Consider the following 23,537-nt stretch of genomic DNA (forward strand, 5'->3'; position numbering starts at 1 on the left):
AAGGGGAGCGGGAGCGTGGGCGGATTTGTTTGGTTGACTTGGGTTTTGGGTGGGTGGCGCGTGCTCCCGGCGCAGCAACGGTGGCAGGGGCAGAGGCGGGATGAGAGGTGGAGGCGGTGGCGGAAGAAAGAGGCTTTGAAATATTATTGGATGATGTAGGGACATAGTCGATGTGGATGGGGTCGTCGTTGTTGGGTCGGATGGGGTTGTGTGAGGTTGGGTCGAGGGAGATAACGTCTGGAGGGTCGTCGTTGTCGTTGTCGTTGCGGTTGTGATGTGAGGAGGAGGGGGAGGAAGTGTGTGAGGGAGGGGACGAGTGTGACGACGAGGAGGGGTGGATGTCAAGCATGAGGACGTCGTGGGACATGGAGACTGGGAGAGTGGAGGGAGGGGAGGAGGAGAGGGTGGTGAGGTGGAAGTTGCCTAATAAGGAACGTCTCAGAAATCATGGCAGTTTTCTCATCATCCTCTCTCATTTTTTAAACTCGAGTCTTGGAGTGCTCAGAGCAAAATCGACAATCCTACCCTCGGAATACTCCGCCACTTGCTTATGTCAGCAAGGGCCACTTCCCTCCAGCCACCTCCTTCCACGTGACCCGCATCCCCCCTCCAGCCACCATGTCCGACTCCAGCCCACACAGCTTCTACACCGAACTCTCAGAGCTCCCCGTCCCCACCTCTCCCCAGTTCGTCTCCTCAGACCGTACGTACCCCGCTATCGCAATAACCCTCCCGCTCATCCCCATCCACAGTCATCCGCGTATCCTTCTCCGTCCGCGATCACCAGCGCAATCTCAAACGATCCATCCAAAAAACATACTTCATCACCCCCACCTCCCTCTCCTCCTCCCTCTCCCAAGACTCCTCCGACATCCAAGCATCCCTCATCTCCCCCTCCAACGCACGCACCGCGGTCCTTCGGGAGCTCTCTGAGCAGAGTGGCAAGAAACGCTTCGTCGAGATATGGGCTGGTTCGCGTCTCGAGGCGTCCCTCCTAGTCACCTCCACACACGGGTCCTTTGCTACAGACGGTACGTCCCCCTCCCTCCCATCTCATCTTACTCACCCCCACACAGACATCCTCTCTCCCTCTCCTTCTCCCCCACGAGTCCGCCCTCCTCTACACCGCAGAAGCCTCCACCCACACTCCCTCCTCAGACCCCTACGCCAAATTCCGCTTCACACCCAGCTTTGGCGAGACCCTCTGCACCAAGAAACGTCCTACCATCTTTCTCTTCCGCTGGCGTTCCCCCTCCTCCATCACCACACCCATCCCCTTCAAATCAACCCAGTCCAGCCCTCCCACACCCACGCTCTCCGCCCTCACCTTCGTCCTCCCCGCCCAAGACGCCTCCCCAGTCCCCATCCTCCTCGCCCAAGCCATCTTCGCCTCCGAATCTCGCGTCTTCGCCACAGGCTACGAGCACACCCAAGACGGACGGCTGCTGGGTATCAAAGGATGCTTCAACCGTCCGACGGGGATATGGGCGCTCGATATCCCTCCCCAGGGGCTTGACCTCTCCCAAGGGCAAGCCAAACCAGAGGGCGAAAGCAAGGGCGGGGACAAGACAGAACTCACCTGCACCCTCCACCGCCTCACCCCCCCCACCCGCTCCCCCCGCTCCCCCCGCGTCCTCTTCGACCCCACGAGCGCAAGCCCAACCCGCCTCTTCTGGCTCTCAAACCCAACAGGCGGCGCCCACGCCTCGTGCGTCTCTCTCCACTCCCTCGCCCTGCTCCCCTCGGCGGAGGGAGCGGCGCCCGACCCCACCTCCTCCCAAACCCTCGTCGACACCCAATGGGACCCAAAACCAGACGAATTCCCGGGTTTCTACACCGAATACAACCTCCCCGCCTCCCCCTTCCTCCGCCTCGGCCCCTCCGCGTCCGCGTCGTCTTACATCGTCGCCCAATCCTTGTGGCGCTCGCGTACCGTCGTTCTCCTCATCAATGTCGATACTGGGGTTGTGCGGAACGTCACTCCCGGTGCGGGTGCGGGCGAGGAGAACGAGGATGGGAAGGAGGGACTGTACAGCTGGACCGTCCTCACCACCAACCACCGCGACCTCGTCCTATGCACGCGCAGCACCCCCACCACGCCCCCCGAAATCATGCTAGGCAGGTTCGACGCGAGCGGGGGTGTGGAGTGGAGGGTGATTGATAAGCCTGTGTTGTCTGACGAACGTACGTCCCGCTTTTCTTTCTTTCTCTAACTCCCTCTCCCTTTTTTGTGGACTTTGGTTTGCTTTCAACGAGTTTTCCGAATGTCATTCCTACTTCTATTCTATCCTATCATCCCATCTTCCTCCTCCAAAACCCCCAAAACGTGAATCACTAACCCCCCTCCCAACCCCCACAGTCCAAACCGCCCTCACCTCCCTCTCCACCTCCATCCTCCCCATCCCCTCCCGTTACCCCGTCGAGACCATCGTGATCAAGTCCAAATCCGCTCTCGCCGGCGCGGCCGGGGAGGGCTTGAAGCCGTACTGCATCACCATTCCGCACGGGGGCCCGCATGCGACGAGCACGACGGCGTTCTCGGCTGGGACGACGGCATTGGCGCTTGAAGGATGTACGTCCCCTCCCCTCCCCCCTCTCCCTCTTCCCCCCACCCCACTAACACCCCCTCACACACAGACACCCTCTCCCTCCCGAACTACACCGGCTCCCTCGGCTTCGGCCAAACCCACGTCGACGCCCTCCTGGGCCGATGCGGCGCGCTCGACGTCGAGGACTGCGTCGCCTCCGCGCTGCACCTCGTCCGCCTGGGGCTCGCGCAGGAGGGCAGGCAGGGCGTGCAGGGGGGGAGTCATGGCGGCTTTTTGGCGGCGCATCGTGAGTTTTTTTTTAATTTTTTACCAGCTTTGGGGCACTGGCTCACCTCACTTTTGCTTGATTTCTTTGCGTGCTTCCGCACGACACCGTCCATGTACGCCGCCCACGCCCCCACACACAGTCATCGGCCAACACCCCACCCTCTTCACCGCCGCCGTCCTCCGCAACCCCGTCATCTCCTCCGGCCAGCTCTCCATCTCCGACATCCCAGACTGGTACTATGAGGAGTTTGGCCTGCCCTTTGCGCCGTCGTCCCTCATCGATCCCCCCGCGTACGACCTCCTCTTTCGCGCCTCGCCGATCGCGCATGTGCATGGCGTGCGTGCGCCGGTGTTGATCGCGCTCGGGGAGGACGATTTGCGCGTGGCGCCGACGCAGGGCTTGACGTATTATCATGCGTTGAAGGGGAGGGGGAAGGTGGTGGAGATGTTGTGCTTTCCTGGGGAGACGCATGCTATTGATGGAGTGGAAGCTGCAAAGGTGTCATGGGAGGCTGGGAGGGATTGGTTCAAGACTTTCTCCAAGTAGGAACGACTCACTCGGAATACAAATGTACATCTAAGAACTAGGAATCTGTAAAAAAGATCTATACCACGGATATAAAAAGTGCATCTCAAAATATTCCCAACAGGTTTGAGTGTGCAGCATCAGATGCCTTTTCATTTTTCGCTGTTCATTACATGGATCATCGATGTTGTAAAGATTCGAAGCATGATCACAAAAGTGGCAAAACAAATACAGATGAGAAAAACATCCGATAATATAACTGAGAAAGCGATGAAGAGCAAACTCTCATCTTATCCTGTATGAACCCATCTATCAAAACATTTATTGCTTAGCCTTGGCTGCCATCTGTGTGAAGAACGATGAGAATGAATGCTACCAAGACTTGACTACAGAACACACCAAGTTGAGAGCAGATCCAGCCTTGAACCACTCGATTTGACCTTCGTTGAAAGAGTGGGCGAGAGGAATTTCCTGCAAATAGTTTCGGCGGTTTAGCACAATACTTCACACTATGCGTATAAAACACTCACATCCTTGCTACCGTCAGCGTGCTTAGCCAAGAGAGTAAGGTTTTTGCCAGGTGCGAACGACTCCAAGCCCAAGATGTCGACCTTGTCGGTAGGTTGCAACTTCTCGTAGTCTTCGGGGTTTGCGAAAGTCAAGGCGAGCATACCCTGCTTCTTCAAGTTGGTCTCGTGGATACGGGCAAACGAACGGACGATGATGGCAAGACCGCCGAGGAAACGGGGCTCGAGAGCAGCGTGCTCACGGGAAGAACCTTCACCATAGTTGTGGTCTCCGATGACAACCCACTTGATGCCCTTCTCACGGTAGTAAGCGGCAGTTTGGGGAACGGCTCCGTATTCACCAGTAATCTGGTTCTTGACCTTGTTGGCCTCACCGTTCTCGGAGTTAATGGCGCCGATCAGGCAGTTCTCTGTAACCATTGTGTCAGCGGCGTCAACGAACAATCAAAAATGACATACGGGAGATGTTTTCGAGGTGTCCGCGATATTTGAGCCATGGTCCTCCGGCACTGATGTGGTCGGTGGCTAGTCAAGCAGGGTGAGTAATAACATAAGGCCGCGATATGCACGCGACGTACTGCATTTGCCCTTAACCTTGATCAAAATAGGCAAGTCGGCGGGAGTCTTGCCATCCCATGGTTGGAAGGGGCTCAACAGCTGAAGACGGTCACTCTTGGGGTCAACGGCGACGGAGACACTCTCACGGTTGGCGGGAGGGGCCTGGAAGGTGTCTTGACCGGGGTCATAACCACGAGGAGGGAGTTCATTGCCAGTTGGGTCGGAGAACTTGAAAGGTTTGCCGTCAGAACCGGTGAGAGAGTCAGTCAAAGGATTGAAAGTGAGATCGCCGGCAAAAGCAAAGGCAGTAACAATGTCGGGAGATGCAACGAAGGCATGTGTAGCGGGGTTAGCATCGTTACGGCCAGTGAAGTTACGGTTGTAGGAGGTGATAACTTTGAAAATATGAAAATACCATAAATATCATGCACTGTTGGGATCACTGTGCTACTTACTAGAGTTTGCCTCGCCCTTCTTGACGTCCTGTCTATCCCATTGACCAATGCAAGGGCCACATGCGTTAGCGAGAACGAGTCCACCGACTTGTTCGAAAGCACCAATTTGACCGTCACGATCGATGGTAGCACGAACTTGCTCGGAACCTGGAGTAATAGTAAACTTGCTCTTCACGTCGAGTCCGTGCTTCGCAGCCTCACTGGCGATAGAAGCGGAGCGCGACATGTCCTCGTACGAAGAGTTTGTGCAAGATCCAATCAAAGCAACCTTGAGTTCTTGTGGCCAGTTGTTCTTCTTCACCTCCTCAGCAAACTTAGAGATAGGAGTAGCAAGATCAGGAGTGAAAGGTCCGTTGATATGGGGCTCAAGTTCCGACAAGTTCTTTTTCATGCTAGTCAAGAGGCTGGCCAATAAAGACAACCGATGCACTCACGATTTCAATGTTCTCATCATACTCGCAACCCTTATCAGCTTGCAAGTTGTGAGCAAATCGTTGAGCGTATTGACCGATTTCAGAGCGCTTGGTTGCATTGAGGTAGTCCACCATGCGACGGTTGAATGGGAAGAGCGAAGTCGTTGCACCAATTTCAGCACCCATGTTGCAGATGGTAGCCATACCAGTGCAAGAGAGAGACTCGACACCAGACCCATGATACTCGACAATAGCACCAGTTCCGCCCTTGACCGTAAGAATACCAGCTACCTTCAATATGACATCTAATAACGCAGAAACATTAGTGAAGACTATATTATTTTAATGAGGTAACCTCACCCTTGGGAGTTGTCCAGCCACCAATCTTGCCAGTGAGGTTGACACCAATGACCTTAGGGCACTTCAATTCCCAAGGAATTCCAGCCATGACATCAACAGCATCAGCTCCACCAACACCACAAGCAACCATACCCAAACCACCAGCATTAGGGGTGTGCGAATCAGTACCAATCATGAGACCACCAGGGAATGCATAGTTCTCCAAAATGATTTGATGGATAATACCAGAACCGGGTTTCCAGAAACCGAGACCATACTGAATGGAACACTCTTGAGCTATATCATACACTAACTTACACTTCTATAACGCACCTTAGCTGTGGCGGTAGCCAAGAAATCATAGACTTCCTTATTGATATCAATCGCACGGGCCAAGTCTTTTACGCCACCAATCTGAGCCTCAATCAAGTGGTCACAGTGAACTGTAGTTGGAACAGCTGCAGTGTCCATTCCTGCGGACATGAATTGAAGAAGAGCCATCTACATTACGTCAGTTTTGATTCTGTGACGTAGGTAATGTCGCGCACCTGTGCAGTCGCATCCTGGCAGGCAACACGCTGTGGATAACGGATATTAATAACAGTGGAGATGGTATAACAGGGGAGCGAGACAAACGTCAGGTCGGAGCTTCAGATAGCTAGTTCCACGCTCAATGTCCTGGTGTTGAGGGTCGTCCAAATGCCCGTAGACAATCTTTTCTGAAAGCGTCAAAGGACGACGCAACCTATGGACATTTATATGAATGCCATTCTCGACAAGAGCTAAAAAGATAGTACCTCTCACGAATAACAACGAGATTGTCCTCAATGCGCTGGTAGTTGATGTATGCGTCCTTCTCAAGCAGAGACATGGCGACTTTGGTGTCACCAATACGGGGTGCTGCGGTAGCCATCCCTGCGGCCAACCGCTGCAATGACCGCACGGCCTCGCGGGTCTTTGTTACGTTCAACATCGTCGAAAGCGACGCACGTCGGCGACAACGATGAGCAAGTTTAAAAGTGAGAGAGTTTCGGCAAATTGCGTCCGACTAACATCAATTTATGGGTGTGGTCCTTGTGATTGAATTTGCCGGCTCGTCACGCTCTGCCAATCACAACTCGCCTTTTTGCATTTTATCGCCGCAACGGCCGAATATCATCCCGGAGTCGGCTGCATGGACTCTCAGCAGCCGCTCTTTTGCCGACGGCCTTACCGGGCGGAGCTCAAAATCTTCAAATTTTTTATCAGATACCGGGACAAGAAGTACGGAATGACAAAGAGTATAACTAGAAAAAAAGTCTGGCACTGCAGCCCAGGTTTATCTTTGCAACATACATGTTCTGCAATATTTTGTAGACCAATGAGCTTCATGGATCTCACCATTACCAAGGCTGTTCCTAGGATCCTGCGACAAAACCATCAGCGGCGGCCATGCTTTCATGCAACGCGACAAATTCACGGGCGCATTCTCTGCGCTCTCACCATACGCTTATTCTTGAAAACGCCACCGAGCTTCGTGTCTGCAGGTCGCGAGAAATTCTATGGCCCATCATTTCGATATCCGACACTGGTCCGACCAGTAAACGCGTGTAGCACAGTGACGGTGAGCGCTACTCAAGGATCATCGGGTATGGGTCCGAGTGACAAGTATAATCGCATGCCTAACCAGTGCGCTGATGCTTGATGAGGTAGATGTTGCAACTTTACTGTAATCGATTCCTATTTCAGGCCCAATGCTTCGGTCGAAACCTTGGTCTGTGTCCAACTCTGGTATAGCTTCTTTGTGCGAGTACAGATAGAGAATCTTTTACTATACATCACTCACGACTGCCACGGCCCGATCTTACAGGAAGTCGATGATAATCTCAATCACATGCTACCGGATGCATACCCGAAACTTGACCCTTCCAGACCTCTTGCAACTAATATGAACTGCTGTGCTGAATCTCTCGTCTTCTTCGGAGATCGTGAACTGGAGATTTATGGTAGTCAAAACAACGATACGGAAGGTGCCAACCATGACTGCTTACCTTACCACAGCCTTGATGAACGCCTTCTTGGCGTCTGGGCCAGCTTTAGACTGCACGAAGTCATCCTAGTTATTCAGAAAGATGGGAAAGTTTAGTTCCGAAAACACGCTTCAAGTAACGTAAATCACCCACCGCAAATAGAATCTCATTCATCCAGGCCCTGGTCTCTGCTGGGTGCCTTGAATTCAACGTCATAAGAAGCTCAATGAGGTTTACTGTCGCGGACCGCGGAGCCACGCTAGCAAAACCACATAGGATAGCTCGCATTATCGGCCGTCCATGAGCCTGAATGAGCATAGCACTAGCATCGCCCAACTCATCGCTGTTGGCCGTTTTACTGATCAGTGCGGCCTAATAATCCGACGGAGGACGGATTGGGTTAGAGTCGTATCACAAGAGAGGGTTGACTTACGAGGAATGTACATGCTGAGACTAGGGAGTAGCGCTCCTGTAGTGATAATGATCCAATCGCGCATCGCATAAGTGTATCTAGTGCTCCAGGTTGAAGTCTATAAAAAGCCGCAACAAAGTTTTTCGCTACCTGTCAAATAGTCAAAGACAGCGAGTCCGGTTTTGGAAAGAAGCTCACAGTGTCCATGCAGCTAAAAAATGCCTGCACAATATCGGGGTTCTACCGAGGAATCAGAAAGCTTCTTCCGGAATGACTTGAATGACCTACAGATTCCATGGCTCCTGGGTGGCCAAGCGCAGTCAAAGATGTCTGCAGTAACGCAGGGAGAACATTGGAGAGTACGGTCTGTGCCTCAACATTTGGACCAGACTTCAAAGTTGAAGGAATCAAAGTAGGAGGGTCTACTTGTATGATGAGCATATTGGCGAGAGTCAGCCAGATAGCTGTGAGCTGTCTCTGAGAGGCAAAGCAAACGAGCTCGAGAAGAGGGCCAGCAGGGAGAGAAAGCAATGTCATATCGGAGGGTAGTGCAGTTATCGATCTGAATAGCTCGCTGAGTGCCTGGCCACCATCAGTGTAAGATGCAAGAGGAAAAAACTCAATATTCAAGGAATACTCACGTCACTGACACCGGCATCGGTCGACCACATATCCACAGTATTCCTGATAGCAGTAAAGAGGTCCTCACGCAACTTGATCATCCTGTAGTCTTTGCGGGCTTGTCGCACCCGTTCAACTTCTACTTGCTCTTCTGGAGACTCTTCAAGGATGAGTAGAGAATCCGTAGTACGAGTGAGGCCTTTGGCTACTCCAGTCAGGGTTTGCAACTGCACCACAATCATGGTGCGAGCCTCTTCAGGAAGCTGTGAATATAGCATGATTGTCAACTAGATGATTCCAAAACGAAGTAAACTTCCTGACCTGTGTAGAAGACTGTAGAGCTTGAACGAGCTTCTCTACCACTGGACTAACAATAGCCTGAACAACAAACATGAGAAAGGTCTGCTAGGATGAACCATAGAAGATACTAAACCTGAACCGGCGGTATCTCTTCTTCTGGTGGCAAAGCCTGGATGACACTAGCGATAGACTGTAGCACCTTACATTTTTCGGTATCCTATTCTATCAACGTTAATACTGCAAATTATTATCAACAACCATCCAACGTACCGGAATACCCGTCAAGCCAGCATGCAGCTCCGCGAATGCGCCAATGTGAGGAGCGAGCGCAGTGCGGTTAGCATCGCAGAGATCACGCAGAGAATTGGCAGCCGAGAGACACAGCATCTGCTCCGGAAGTGCGGCAACGACATAAGATACGGTATTCATAAGAAGAGTCGGTGACGAAGTGGGCGTTGATGTTAGGGATTGCGTGGTAAACCATGAGGCGTATGTTCCTGGTCAAGTATTTGCGTTAAGAAGATGGAAGGGCTCAATTAACAAGTCACTCACCGATGAGGCCTAGAGTTGTGCGTCTGATTCTATCTTGCCCAGTCCTTGGTAAACGGCCAAGTACCTCGTGGCCAAAAAGTCGAGCAAGGAAAGGATTGTCTTCTAGAGGTATTGCTTCCTGAATGGACATTATACAGTGCAGCGTGGCTTCAATGTCCTGGTGAGGTGAAAATGAGTTCAGGGCCAATGTCAATGTACTCAACTAAGCAGATACTAACCTCCCAACCATCACTATCATTCCTTGCCGATACATGTTCAATCAGATCATTTAAGTAATAAGCCAGCATGTCGTTGCGCAGGATATAATAGCTACAGACACATCAGGCATGAAGGTAGATTCTTCAGATTATAACTTACGCATTGATAAGGGTATCGCCAACATCTCTCCGGTACCTAGAAAGGCTTTAGTAATGCTGAGAATTCGAAGCAAAGTGTCCACTTACACTTGATATTTGTCTCTCTGATCTAAATATCCAAGTCTCAGGACAGTAAGGCAGATGCAGTGGTGACATATTTAAATACCTTTTCCCCACCCGCTCAAAACGGTTCGGTCAGGCCAAATGACCTTTCTCTTGAGAACTTGCACCAGTTCACTGTACACAGCCTTCACCACTGCCCATTGTTCTTTTTCTTTGTCGGTTTCTTGCGGTGGTTGCCTATTTCCTTCTTCGTCTTCTTCCAAGTCGTACTCGACACTCCACAGCGATTCCTGAAACAGATACCAGAAACCAAGAGTCATCTCGCTCTCTTCTTCGTCAACACCATAGTATCCTGGAAGAGCAGTATACCCTAATATCAGCCTAAGAAAATTTTGAACTAGATGTGCCCTGGTCCTCGGCTGAGACGATAATGTTTGGCTATCTTGACTTGGAACAACGTATACTGAAGACACGATATTGGACGCGAGATAAGAGTTTGAGTGGTCTCCTAGAGCAACTAGCAATTTGCAAAATGAGTGAGAAAGAGCATCTGCGAAACCAGCTAATCGTCGATAGGTAATTAAATATCGACATTGTGAGCAATTAGCACAAACAAGCAAGACAAATGTCAGATATGCAAGGGAAAGAGGGCAACCTACACCTACAGCTCGCAGTTGATTCCAATATTTTACCTCCGTATAAATCTAGCCACGTCAAAAGTGGGTCGGTGAGCGTCCTGGAGCCAGCTCCACCAGATAAAGAGGATTTTGACGTGATTTCTTGGAGAGCATCGGAAGCAGGGACAAATATTGATTCATCAAATTCTCCTTCCGGATGTAGAGGCGTCACCGATGGTGACAGTAAATTGATCAATAAAGGTATCAACGGTGTAAGTTCACTGTATTTGATTGAGTTTGGTGAGCTTCATGACGCAAAATGCAATGGACCGAACGAAACACAGATCATATTGAGGTTGACTGACTTGCCACGAAGAATAGGAATCCATGCTTGTAGGCACTTCAACGCTGAATTGAACTCTTGGATTCTAAATTGCTCTTTTGGTTGGGTTATGGAGGATATGATGGCTTGAACGACCATCGGTGCTGCGTCCAGTAATGACTGATGCATCTGCATTCTGGATGAATGGTTAGCTTTCTAGTAGAACACACAACTATACAATGCCAGATTGGCTATCACTTACTTACTGGGACCTATGAGCGCAGCGGTGTCTATCTCTTCTGCAACGATGGACAGGAAATCAAGCATATATTCTGTAAATACTCCTCGGCCAGATAGGAAATTGACAGATGATATGATCCAATCTGGCCAATCAGAGGATCCTCCAGTTGCAATTTTCAGGGCCAAGGACGTGAGCTAGAGTAAAATGAGACTTGCAGTTGACTTGATACAGATTTCCACAGCGCAGAGAGACGTACAGCAATAAACAATTTACGCAAGATAACCTTCGTGCGTCCAGCTAAAACGGCATGTACCGTCAATTCAAGTAGAAGGTCACGTAGTTGGAGCGCGTTGTCTTGAGGGAATGAGTCCCTGTGAAGAAATATTTTGAGCCATTCTCGATTCGATAAATATACAAGGCCTTGACGGACGCAGGAACGAGAGAGCGAGGAAGCGTAGGTGGATAACTAACTTTGACCACTAGGTCGCGGAAAGTTTTGATCTGGGGTTGGAGTACTCACCAGTCTCGTGCTATTTTAACTTGCGCAGTATGTGCACCGAAAAACTGGACATTAGGATCCTGGTTCTCTAGGAATGGTACGACGAGCCCCCATGCCTCTGGGCGTTTTTGGATGCTGAGAAGCTCTTGCTGGATACGACGCTGATCATCGGGAGATATGTGGGCTCCAGGCGCATACGCCTGGTGGATCAACTGCGAAACGAGAATGAACGACTAGATGGAATCCCTGAACCAAAAGATGTTTACTTGAGCAGCTTGTTGTACATCAGACACGGATAAGACAGGAAGAAACGCAGCCGGGTTCATCGTCTAGGCGGGAGTTGGATTACAAAATTAATCGCAACACCCTTTGGCAGCAAATATTGAGAAGAAAGACAAGTAATAAGCTGTGAAGAGTATGAGCAGACTGAAGCTGGTTGTTTGCATATGCATTCAAGTCGACTGACAAACGCAGAGCATGGTGAGCCACAGACCCCAAATTTCCCGTTCCGTTTCCGATGCTGCCATCACACTGGACTCTTGCCAGAACCATGTATTTCTATGTTGCGTAACAGAACCGTATATTTTCTTATTTTTATCATATATGCCGGCGTCGAGCACCTCTACGCGCTAATGTTTGGGAATATAGAGTAAATTGCTTCCGACAGCTCTGACGATTATGGTGTCGGACTCGACATGCCAGGACGATATGCTCGAACACGGTTTTATTCGACAACTCCTGCATCTTTCTACTGTAATCGTATCTAAGAAGAATCGTCTCCACCCTGAGGCCGAGCCGAAGACCTTGCATTGATTGCCATCCTTCTTCTCCTTTCCGCGAGCGCTCTCCTTGCAAACTCTTCTCTTGATGAAAGATTCCTCGCAAGATTGGGTCGCATCAGGTCCGACCCAAAGGACATAATTGATGATGTGGATGAAGACGCGCGTTCCATCAGCTTGGGTCTCCCATGCACCCGCTCTCTCCGCTTAGACCTGACTTTCCTCTGAGCGGGATCTTGTCCTCCGCTGTGTGGAGTGGTTTTCGGTGTAAAACTCTGCAGTCCAGATGGGTTCGAAGCAGCCCTACGATTATAGGGATTTGGTCCCACAGATTCAGCAGAGTAAATGCTACCAGTACTCATTCGAGACAAGGCATCAGGACGTTCATTGATTCGCTTGGCTGTCCATCGTCGAGGTCGTGCACTGGCGGTGGGTACTTCCTGGCTGAGCAATGGTGCTTGAGACTCCCGCGTTACTACATTATCTATTCCTGGATAAATGGATTGACGACCGTCCAGAGTGCTAAGCCCGAGCGTACTCCTGGATGGTTTTGGCGATGCATAATCGGCATTATATGGGTCCAACCCGCGGATATGCACCCTTCCCATACCTTCACCTGTTTCTTCCAGTGTGTACAGTCTTGATACACCCGAAGAGGTCGAATGCCCTCTCGTAATTGGATGTGTTCCAAAGTCGCGGTTCCACCTTGGTTGGTTTCCACCTCTGCTGTTTGTCCGCCGAGGAACTGGCGTAAACTTGTCATCTTCATCTGTGCCTGATGAATTGCTCTTTCCCATTACACCTAAGGCATTCAAGAAATTTGTTTTGAGAGTTGATGTCCAACCATCTGAACCTTGTTCAGTTTTCTTCTTATCGACCTCGTCAAAGTTATCTTCGTGGCCCGGTGGAGTCATCTTCTTCCATTTCCCGTCATTTCTGCCGTCGATAGCTCTTCTGGCTCTTAAGCTACCTGAGTTGATTTTGATTGGGCCCCATGGGACATCTTGCCTAGCTTCCTGAAGTTCTGCAGGCTGCGCTGCAGAGCTTGACACTTCCTCCTGCGGAAACCTAACCGTTTCAGAACTAGGTGTTCTCACCATATCAAGTCGGGTCCCTGGGCGACTAGACTCGTCTCCAGACATGGATAACTCTCCGGGTACCATATTCGCTATTTGCAGTGGCCCCAGAGTGCGTGTGCTCTCGTGTACGCTGTATCCACTTATGACCTTCGTCGGGGAAGGGCGCATGAGCGGATATGGACCCTGCATTACTGAGAGTCCGCCATTATTGCTGTCAGCAAGACTGTTGCGGATACTTTTTTCATCGTTTCCGTAAGGGATTGTTCCATCGTTATTTGGAATTGACAAGTTACTGTTAGCAAAAGGACCTGTTGTGCTCATTTGCACAATAGACGCCGGGAGGTAGTATTCGGACCTTTCCTGACGACTGGTATTATGGTAATTGGAGTCTACTTCGTCGTCCAAGCCCAGGTTACGACTACTGCCTCCATCGCCTATAACTTCCTCTTCTATTGCTCTGCGTTGCCGAGCATGGGAGCGTGTCCGAATCCACCATGCTACAAGGGCGGCGATGCAGGCCACACCAGTGAATGATCCTAGGACTATAGCGACATAGAAAGGGGGTGTATGTGATGCCGTGGAAGGTGTCGGTGTCGGCGATGGGTCGACACTGGTTGGAATTGAGGCTGTGATGGTCGACGCTTGTGCAGAAGAAGGAGGAGATGGCGTGACTGCAAGTGGAGAAGTTGGCAACATGGTCATAAGTGTTGCAATTGGTGATGAAGACGACGCAGGGATATCCAGAGAAGACGACATCGTTGTGAATGTTGAGGTCCCAGAAGAGGAAGGAGATTCAGGTACTGGCAGAAGCAGCGAAGACATTGTCACCGAACCGACCTGCGATTCGTCTTGCTCTTGCATAGAAAACTGATTCAAAGCTTGTGTCGGTTTCCCTAGTGGTGTAGTAGTATCCAGTGCATCGGGGTCTGGGGTCTGATCGTCTCCTAAACTGGAGGTTGGGTTGCCGTTGTCATCGTTTGATGCATCGTTTAGCTCAACTGATGTTTGACCATCTGGACCAATGATAATGTCAGGATTATCTCGAGCCTGAAAAGAAAGAAACTTCTGCGGGATCACAGAGCTCATTTCTAAGGTCTGCGCACCTGGCGCAAGAAGATATATTGAGAGCTACCAGAGCACGAAAGCGATGGGAGGGTATGCAATACTCTGTAGAGATATGGCAGTTTTACTTGTAGTGATGCCAGCTACTTAGAAATATGGAGTCGATAATCCATCTTGTGATAGTCTAAACCCCTTTCCACGTCAGCCTCAAACGCCTGAAATTTTGGACTGCCAGACATTATCAGAATGGGGAAATGAGACGTGTCTCGCGTCTTAGCTTGTCACGTGACTAATATTGGTATTTGTTATTCGCGGCAATTGAAGTTGACGGTGGTCAGTGGCTTTCGTGGTCACGCTAAAGGTGTACCGGAAAGCGTTTGTCTGCATCATCGTTTAGTTGAATTACACTGGGTATGGACCACGACAAAGAATTCGAAAGGTTTGTTTTAGATATTGCATATTATGCCAGCTCATCTCCCACCAAAAGGGCGATTGCTCTTAGTTTGCAAGAATCAACTACAACCGCAAATAATCCGATAGTTATATCTGATGACGAAGACGAAGATACACACTTTCAAGCGGATTTGAAAAGAGCGATTGCAGCATCAAAAGCCGAAGGATTGTCTCGTAGCTCTGTGCGACCAGACAAAAGCCAGGACGTTGAGTCAATGTCAGGCGGACCACCCAGCCGCGATACAAATACACGCCCTCAAAGCTTCACCCCGTCGGCATTTTTATCAGAGAGGGCTCAGCTTGAGAAGGAGCGACTTGAAAGACAGAAAAGACTGCGCCAGGATGCAGGTTTTGAGGATGAGAACACAGCACCTCCTGCAAAAAGGCAACATATTTCATCTTCATCTCGGGTGAGCACTAATAGAAGGGCCGACACATCCGTGTCTGCTTCCTCTTCTAGCTCCACCAGCGCAGAGAGTGGTTCTGCAAGCATTCCTGCAATTGAGCAGGTATTCTGGGAAGGAGAACTCAGGCCAGTTGCCAATCGCCACACCGACCCCAGACAAGATGGAAAACCAACTTTTCGACTAACAGAAGTCTTGGGTAAAGTATGAATCATTTGTTTAGCATTACACCCAAAAGTAAACTGGATTGTTGACTAGAAATCCGAAATATCCTTCGCCATCCTTTCCTCCTATTCGCTATCCGTCTCGTGGATATACGAGTTTTTTGACCCATCTGTACCCGTCATTATAGTTGCGCAGCCGGACGAGTCGGGCCAAGCAACTATAAAAAATGTTCTGCCAAATTGGATCAGGACGACTCCGTTTCTGCGCTACGGGCGAGGGTGTATGCACATGAAAGTGAGTATCTATAGCTGCATTAGTAACTGGATCAATGCTGAGTTTCTCATACTTTCATGAAGTTTATGCTCGTCAGTTCAAGTCACACTATCGTCTGATATTAGTCTTATCGTTTCGCAGCTATTCTACAAGACAGGCCGTCTGAGAGTGGTCATCTCCACCGCGAACCTTATTGACTACGATTATAGGGACATTGAGAACGTAGGTCCCTAATGAGAAATGATCGTTCGAGATGAATTCTTCACTGTTATCATAGGCTATCTGGTTACAGGATGTACCATTGCGACCTCAACCCTTACCAAATGATCCAAAGGCAGTGGATAATTTTGCAACCGTGATGCAGCGAGTCTTACATGCGCTAAATGTTCGACCTGCACTAGCAACCCACCTGAAAACAGATGTAAGTTCGCGAAGTATTTACTCGCATGTCAAATCTAACCTATAGGTCAATATGAAAATGACTAGCATCCGAATTTGCCACTTCAGTCCATTGATCACCTCCGATCGCATTGGGATTGGTCGAAAGTTAAGGTAAAGCTGGTTCCATCGATAGCAGGCAAGCATGAAGGGTGGCCGAAAGTGATCTTGACGGGTCATACAAGGTTAATGAAGGCAATTAGAGATATGGGTTTGCGTACTGGAAAGGGCAAGGCAGCTAAGGACCTCGTCATCGAGTGTCAGGTATATGACCTCTACACTTTGTCATTGAAGTCAATAGCCTCGATGGCCAACTTATTGTCTTATCAATATGCAAATTTAGGGATCCAGTATAGGCACCTACTCTACACAGTGGATGAACGAGTTTCACTGGTCAGCGCGTGGCGAATCAGCTGAAGATTGGCTTGATGAACCTAAAACTCGTCGGGCTAAGCTTCCATATCCCGCCGTGAAGATTGTATTTCCGAGCTTGAAGACGGTACAGACAAGTGTTTTGGGTGAACCTGTATGTTCTCACAGATATTTCATGAATATGGCTGATCTTCGTTTTATTCAGGGAGGAGGGACCATGTTCTGCCGGGGGGTGCAGTGGAATGGGGCTAAGTTCCCGCGACAGTTGTTCCATGACTCAAATAGCACTGCAGGTGGGGTCCTGATGCACACAAAGGTGAGTTGCTATATTTCGGGGACGAGCTCGCATGCCATTACCTCGCCTTTTCCATAGATGATTATTGGGACCTTTAAACAGAAGGCTACGACCAACTCTCTAGACAGTCACGATAAGGGCAAAGGAAGACAGTCGGATGCGGATTCAGATACAGAAACGGAAACGGAAGAAGATGATGTTGTCGAGGTCGTCAATGATGCACCTATCGGCTGGGCATACCTAGGCTCGCACAATTTTACACCATCTGCTTGGGGGACCCTCTCGGGCTCGGGCTTTAACCCCATTCTCAACGTGAGTAGCACGTCTTAAATGTTTGGCCTTCTTGGATGTTTGTCCCGGTCGAGCTGAAACATTTTGCTGTTTCAACTACTAATGTCATATTTAGGTCGTGAACTACGAACTAGGAATCGTATTTCCGCTTCAGGACGAGTCAGAGTTAGAGAGTGTGTCATGTTTCAAACGCCCACCTAGGAAATACAAGGTTGGTGAGGATAAGCCATGGGTAAGCCACACCTACATCTACTGATGAGCAGGAATGGCTAATTGAACATCATGGCACTTGCAGATGCAGGAAGAATCTACTGTTTTTCAGCGATAATTATATACGCGCACCATCGTTATGCTTTTCTTCGTTTAATATGGATTACATATAGATACTAGACCTAGCTGTGCGATGGTTAACTTGCATAATCATAAGCCGATACCGTGATCGAAGCGTTTGTAATGCTGGGCAAATGCGACAATGATACCACCGTGACCGTGCCCGACCGCGCCAGTGACGGCCATAGTCTGTATGTGTGGCACTGGCACATACTTTCGTCCGAGCTTATCGATATTTACAAGTCGAAAAACACATATAATGGATCCATCGTTCGAGCATTTGCCGAGTTGACGCGTTCGTCGCATGAAATTGAAAGGTTCCTACGCTTTTGTCGATTTTCTCTATTGCAATGGGGATTTACTGGTCGACACTAGTCGCACAATCCTTCCCACCTGCTCCAACATTCAGCGTAGATGAAATCCCAGACTTGACTGGAAAAGTAGTGCTCGTCACCGGAGCAAACGTAGGGATCGGGAAAGAAACAGCAAGGGTACGCTGAGTTTTCACCAAATTGACTTTACTTCTGCACTTGACATGCAACGCTTAGACATTGCTCACGAAGAATGCTAAAGTGTATCTTGGGTCGAGAGACAAGAAGAAGGGGGAAGGCGCTATTAACGAGTTGAAGGAACTGACTGGACGGGAAGCCCACCTTTTTCAAATAAATCTGGCGAGCCTCAAGGATATCAAGGCATCAGTAGAGGAGTTTTTGAAGTGAGTGAGGCAATAGTTATGACCTATATTGGCTGCTTAAAGTAAGCATGCATGCAGGTCAGAGAACCAGCTACACGTGCTTATTAACAACGCGTGAGTTGTATGTTGCATTTTGTACAATGGTGGTAAGAGCAAAATTCGTGTTTACAGTGGTGTTATGAATGCTCCTGTGAATCTGCTAACTGAAGACGGATATGATCTCCAGTTTGGTACCAACGTTCTCGGTATTCGTTCATTTTATATTATATTTGTTACGCTGCTGACGTTGGATGATCAGGGCATTTTTATCTCACTAAGCTTTTGCTACCCCTAATGGAGTCGACAGTGAAAATATCACCAAAGGGGACAGTACGTGTGGTCAACGTCTGTTCAATGGCTCATATTGTCAGCAACCTCCATTTTAACACATTCAAAGACTCACGCGCAAGGAGAAGGATGCCGTCAATGAAACTTTACGGGCAGAGTAAGACAGTGAGTACTTCGGTGAATCATAGTAAATATCCAGTTAACAGGAAGAGAATAGGGAAACATCGTATTTTCTACCGAATTACATAGAAGGTACCAGGAGAAAGGAATCATAACGATTTCTGTGCATCCAGGCAAGCTGTAGTCACCCCAAAGGATGAAGTTTCGCTCCGTGCGAACTGATATATACTATAGGCCTTATCAAGAGTGAACTGCATCGCCACAACAGTAAAATTTTCGATGCATTCCTGGTTTGCCTCCCTCTACCCTCGTTCTCTGTACCTTCACTTATGGGTTCATTTAGGCTCTTTTCTTATACGATGTCCCGTATGGAGCTTTAACGCAGCTTTACGCGGGAACTACGCCAGACGCCGAAGCACTAAAGGGAAAGGTTTGTCCATCTATTTTCGTCCTCGTTTCCAGCCAGAACGTGGCTTATCATTCAATATACTCTGTACTCAGTACCTCATACCCTGGGCAAGGATAGGCAAACCTCGCGCAAATACCCAGGACCCTCAGCTTGGTAGAAAGCTGTGGGAATGGCTAGAGGGCCAGGTCCAAGATCTGTAGTGATTACTGAGGCGCGAATGCCGCATGCGAGAAGTGCGAGCGGGACAAAATGTTCAAAAAGGAATTTAGATACCTGAAATACTGGAATAATTGTTGATTTTCACGGCAGGCGGAGTAAAGCTTCAGGGAATGCTATTATCCTACCAATGTTCTGAAATGCAAGCAGGGAAAACCATCGGGATACTCGGTGCGTTCACAGCGGCCCATCAGCTAAAAGGAGAGCTAACCCTGTATAAAATGGTAAGTATTGGCAGACGATGATACTATATGTGTGTACCCTGAGGTAACATTGAGGTCATCTAGACTTGGGCAACTACACGCCACTGCCATATCACTAACACCAGTTCCTCCTCGACTCGGTCAATGATTCACTCACGTTAGCGTCCGAGAACAGTCAACGTCAATGTTCGAAGGGACTACTGCGACCACGCCTCAAAATGGGGCATGACCTATAATACCATATGGTGTCCCAGGCGGTGCACACTGCCAGATAAAGCATTTCTGGGCACACGTATACATGAGGTAAGAAAGTCCATACTTGTCTTAAACACGACTCGTCCTGACAATGATTAGGTGGACCGTAAGCGGCGGAAACCTCATGACACACTTTGCATTGAATCTCCTGGCACGAAGTATGTATGGGAGGCATTGACACCTAATTTACAGTTAAAAGTAGGGACGGTAATGGAATATTACGTGTTACTTATCATTCAAGATCTATCCACCGGCGCAGTGATGTGACCCCGACTCGATTGCTGTACCTCGTCAGCCGGAAGATGGAAGCATGGTCACTGCGTAGGGGTGTAGTGTTCAATTGAGAACTTCTGGGAAGTGTCTAGCCACTTGCTGAGAGTTAACAGGGACAGAACTACAGTCCAGTATGAGTAACTAAAGAATAGGAATACTGGATTCTGCAATATTAGTCCAAAGTTTTGTAAACAAAGGTAAACAAATCAGCCACAAAGGCAAAATTATAGAATGCTCAGTGAATACTGAACAATAGAGCAAAAAGAATAAAGAGGAAAGTGATTTAGAAAGAAGGGAAATTAGATAGCACAACTAGGTGCAGAATCACCAAAACTAACATGTAGATGTTCTTGAAGGAGTTGCTCGACATCACTAATGGCTAATATGCATTCATTACAGGAAGGTGACTCGTCACCAGCCCTTGCAATTGCCACGAGGCAGTGCAATGCTGGATAGTATGCGCGGCGCTGAGGTATGTGTTATATCCTATGGTGCGGGCGGTTCACTTGAGTGCCGCTACTTTTGTGCAAAATTCTCGCCCCCTTCAGAAAAAGTCGGATTTTAATTTCCTCTAGTAAAAATGCTCCTTTTGATGAGGGGAACATAATTACAAGACAGATTTTGAATTATGTCAAAACTGAGGGAGATAATTATTTCAATGACCCCAAATTGGCGCATAAGTACAGAAGTCGCCCAAAATCAATCAAAAAGACGTGCAATAGCTTCTGGAACCCGTCTATGAGACTTGTACTTTGCCGAACTATGTAAACTGCTGGACCTGCAGCTGAGCATCTTTGGTCTCAAGTCCCGATCGGTAAGCCTCCATCCACTGATACATCCTGTGCTCCCACAGCCGAATTTCAAGGTGGTCAGGGTTAGTTCAGATGGCCGATTTGGCGCTTGCACAAAAGTAGCGGCACTCAAGTGAACCACACCAGCATCTGCAAAGTGGTCAAACTCGCTTGATAGTTTTATGGCTAAGCGCAATTCAAAAATCTGAGCTAATCCCATTTGGGTTTCCAAAACTTCCTCCAACATACTTTTGAAGACCAATTTCGGTCAAATGCATAGCTATGTGCTACACTATTGGTGCGCTATGCACGGATGTGCCATGCACTGGTGTGTTAGGCAGGAGGGACATGCTACACACTAAGGGAAGGTGGGATGGGGGCGACAAGCAGACTAAGTCCAACAACTACGAAGTGGAATGTATCATGGATGTACTCTGTGCTACAGGGGTCTAATTTCAAAGAGAGAGAGGGCCAAGGACGACACACCTGAACAATCAATTTGTCTGCAGAGAAGGAAAGCATTACAGTTTAAAAAATTGAAACCTGCAATGTACACATACCAGCATTTCAAAAGCAGCTGGCATAGGCAGATCTGCTCAATTCTGAGGAGATACATCCAACGGAGAGACTATTCTTAGGGCTCAGCATGAGCCTATGATAGCCTCCCAGAACTGTCAACTTTTGCATCATAGACCTTACTCGAGACGTCCTGCCACATCAGCCTCATCAGGTGGGCCATACATGTGAACAAGTCAACAAGTGGGACTCCTGATTTATCTAGGAATAGAAATGATACTGTACGGACAATGCTGGCATGAAAAGGATCGTGAGAGAATACACATGGGAATAGCCTTCAATACTAAAGTCAAACAAAGAGTGTGATGGTGACCTGTGAATAGATATTAATTGCGAGACCACAGAAGCAGTGACAGGACATCAGAAATGTTGCCGATGTTGAACATTGAACATTGGATTGTGTACAAGATCAATCCTACCAGAAAATCTGTAAGTTTCAATATTTTCTTGCAGTACAGATTAAAGTTTCGACCTGAATAAGCAGCTGACCTCGGACTTTCATTGCCAGCAACATTGAGGGTGATGCCCATAATTACAGCTAAATCTATATTGATAAACTGTAGAGAGTCAACATTGTCACTTTAACTGTAGAGACAAATCACATGATTCAGACTCGTTACATAGCACTGGACTTTACTCTTGTTTGTTCCTCAGTTGTTGATCATCAACACTGAGGTGTGTATAACATTATATTAAGATTTCTTGTAGACTAATATTCTATCAGCTCTGTCTAGGTTAGAACATTAATAATAGTTGTTGATCATCAACACTGAGCTCTGTCTAGCTTTCTTTAGGTTATGAGCCCTGGGCTTTAATCAGATCAGAGCCCAAATTAGCCCGGAAACAGACGTGCATACAGTTGACAACTCATCAGCTTCACAGACACAGTCAACGCAGTCATCAGATCAAGATGGGAAAATTCGATCACATCCCAGAATTAACAGGTGCCAAAATTTTTCATGAATGGCATCGTCACACCAAAACTATAACAACCAAGAGTTAGTTACTCTGGCGCACACAAGAACACACTATAAAGAAGATGTTGAGGGAGTGGTTACCCCTTAAGCTGCAGAGAGTTTGTTGGTATACAACAGGAGGACTCGCTAAGGAGTCTCCTGGATCTATTGGGGTATATATACTAATACAGAGTGTTTGTACTTATGTACTGTACAGTTGATAAAGTTAGTGGCTGATGATGTTATGGGGCCTAGCCCGCATGACCAGCTCCACTGCGTGAGAGAGTTGTATCTAAAATAAGAAGAAGGCAATGTGGCGCAAGAAAGAGGAGTTTGGACAAAAGGGGAAGTGCCGCATGGCACCATGTGTGAAAGCTAAAGTGTACAAGGTTAAAGCGGAGAATGAAAAAGAAGGAAAGGTCTGAAAATTGTGTTATCGTAACAAAAACACTGTTAGTCGGGGAAGGCCTGTATAATCACATTAGCAAGGGAACTGATCCGACAAATTTCTTTGAATATGCGTCATTGTTGCCGTCTCCTCTCGACCTGAGTGCACCAACATCAACAGAAGTCCAATTGATTCAATCATGGATCAAAGACGACAGAAATGCAAAAGGAATCATCCTTCACAAAGTGAACACCATCATATTAAACATTATTCCGGATGATGTTTCTCTACTAGCTCGTGACACTTGGACCATACTGGCTGATCAATTTGATCACATTGATATCTCTGTTCAGTTCACCATTAAGAATCAGCTGAATGACCTCAGAATGAAAGATGCAGGTGACGCTCAATGCTATGTGTCAGCTCACATCTCTGCAAACAAACACTTATCACGCATACAAGTAACACAAACTCAGATTGCGATCACTTCCATATGTCATTGACTCTCAGTTCCTCTCTAGGTTCTCAGTGGAAAAATTCCGCATTGGTATCTCAGCAAGGACTTACAAGTTGCTTTCAGGTTGATGCAAGGAATAAATCCCGAACAATCTGTCTATCCAGAAAATGGTCACATTTCTGATCCACATTGGGCCTCCATCAACAGTTGCTGGTCGTCTTCTGGGTTTCACACTGATATTACAAATGTATCTAACAGGATTCAACAATTTTATCATGAATCCTTGGAAGAACCTTTCATTGCAC

At 48.3% G+C, this 23,537-nt stretch overlaps 6 protein-coding genes across 6 annotated transcripts; 3 read left to right on the forward strand and 3 right to left on the reverse strand.

Annotated features, from left to right (window-relative positions):
• Positions 1-618: 618 nt before the first annotated feature.
• SERLADRAFT_452969 (uncharacterized protein) lies at positions 619-3,363 on the forward strand (the record flags this gene model as incomplete). The annotated part of the gene is made up of 6 exons (XM_007322960.1): positions 619-703; positions 753-1,031; positions 1,132-2,184; positions 2,360-2,572; positions 2,638-2,835; positions 2,957-3,363. The coding sequence occupies 6 exons, from the start codon at positions 619-621 to the stop codon at positions 3,361-3,363; spliced, it is 2,235 nt and encodes a 744-aa protein (XP_007323022.1).
• Positions 3,364-3,468: 105 nt separating this feature from the next.
• SERLADRAFT_477698 (uncharacterized protein) lies at positions 3,469-6,593 on the reverse strand (the record flags this gene model as incomplete). Its single annotated transcript, XM_007322961.1, has 12 exons — positions 3,469-3,687; positions 3,742-3,813; positions 3,873-4,279; positions 4,329-4,394; positions 4,448-4,822; positions 4,883-5,264; positions 5,317-5,600; positions 5,656-5,911; positions 5,968-6,135; positions 6,183-6,212; positions 6,271-6,379; positions 6,432-6,593. The coding sequence occupies 12 exons, from the start codon at positions 6,545-6,547 to the stop codon at positions 3,664-3,666; spliced, it is 2,289 nt and encodes a 762-aa protein (XP_007323023.1).
• A 910-nt stretch (positions 6,594-7,503) lies between these two features.
• Positions 7,504-11,952, reverse strand: SERLADRAFT_452971 (uncharacterized protein; the record flags this gene model as incomplete). Its single annotated transcript, XM_007322962.1, has 22 exons — positions 7,504-7,606; positions 7,665-7,729; positions 7,797-8,015; positions 8,077-8,205; positions 8,254-8,295; positions 8,344-8,637; positions 8,697-8,939; positions 8,998-9,054; positions 9,110-9,193; positions 9,247-9,473; positions 9,529-9,685; positions 9,747-9,837; positions 9,886-9,921; positions 9,972-9,993; positions 10,051-10,366; positions 10,403-10,509; positions 10,640-10,845; positions 10,930-11,082; positions 11,149-11,321; positions 11,384-11,498; positions 11,648-11,838; positions 11,893-11,952. The coding sequence occupies 22 exons, from the start codon at positions 11,950-11,952 to the stop codon at positions 7,504-7,506; spliced, it is 3,090 nt and encodes a 1,029-aa protein (XP_007323024.1).
• Positions 11,953-12,541: 589 nt separating this feature from the next.
• On the reverse strand, positions 12,542-13,366 carry SERLADRAFT_477702 (uncharacterized protein; the record flags this gene model as incomplete). The annotated part of the gene is made up of 1 exon (XM_007322963.1): positions 12,542-13,366. A coding segment is annotated over one exon (777 nt), but the record flags the coding sequence as incomplete, so codon positions are not given.
• A 793-nt stretch (positions 13,367-14,159) lies between these two features.
• Positions 14,160-14,684, forward strand: SERLADRAFT_477703 (uncharacterized protein; the record flags this gene model as incomplete). Its single annotated transcript, XM_007322964.1, has 1 exon — positions 14,160-14,684. One exon carries the CDS (start codon positions 14,179-14,181, stop codon positions 14,353-14,355), a length of 177 nt encoding a protein of 58 aa, XP_007323026.1.
• A 275-nt stretch (positions 14,685-14,959) lies between these two features.
• Positions 14,960-17,729, forward strand: SERLADRAFT_452973 (uncharacterized protein; the record flags this gene model as incomplete). Its single annotated transcript, XM_007322965.1, has 13 exons — positions 14,960-14,985; positions 15,034-15,168; positions 15,235-15,607; positions 15,662-15,862; positions 15,925-15,933; positions 15,983-16,063; positions 16,119-16,262; positions 16,328-16,543; positions 16,623-16,805; positions 16,857-16,967; positions 17,025-17,258; positions 17,353-17,469; positions 17,533-17,729. 13 exons carry the CDS (start codon positions 14,960-14,962, stop codon positions 17,563-17,565), a joined length of 1,863 nt encoding a protein of 620 aa, XP_007323027.1.
• Positions 17,730-23,537: the final 5,808 nt, after the last annotated feature.

The sequence above is a fragment of the Serpula lacrymans genome (assembly GCF_000218685.1).
Source record: "Serpula lacrymans var. lacrymans S7.9 unplaced genomic scaffold SERLAscaffold_14, whole genome shotgun sequence".
NCBI classification, from domain to species: Eukaryota; Fungi; Basidiomycota; class Agaricomycetes; order Boletales; family Serpulaceae; genus Serpula; species Serpula lacrymans.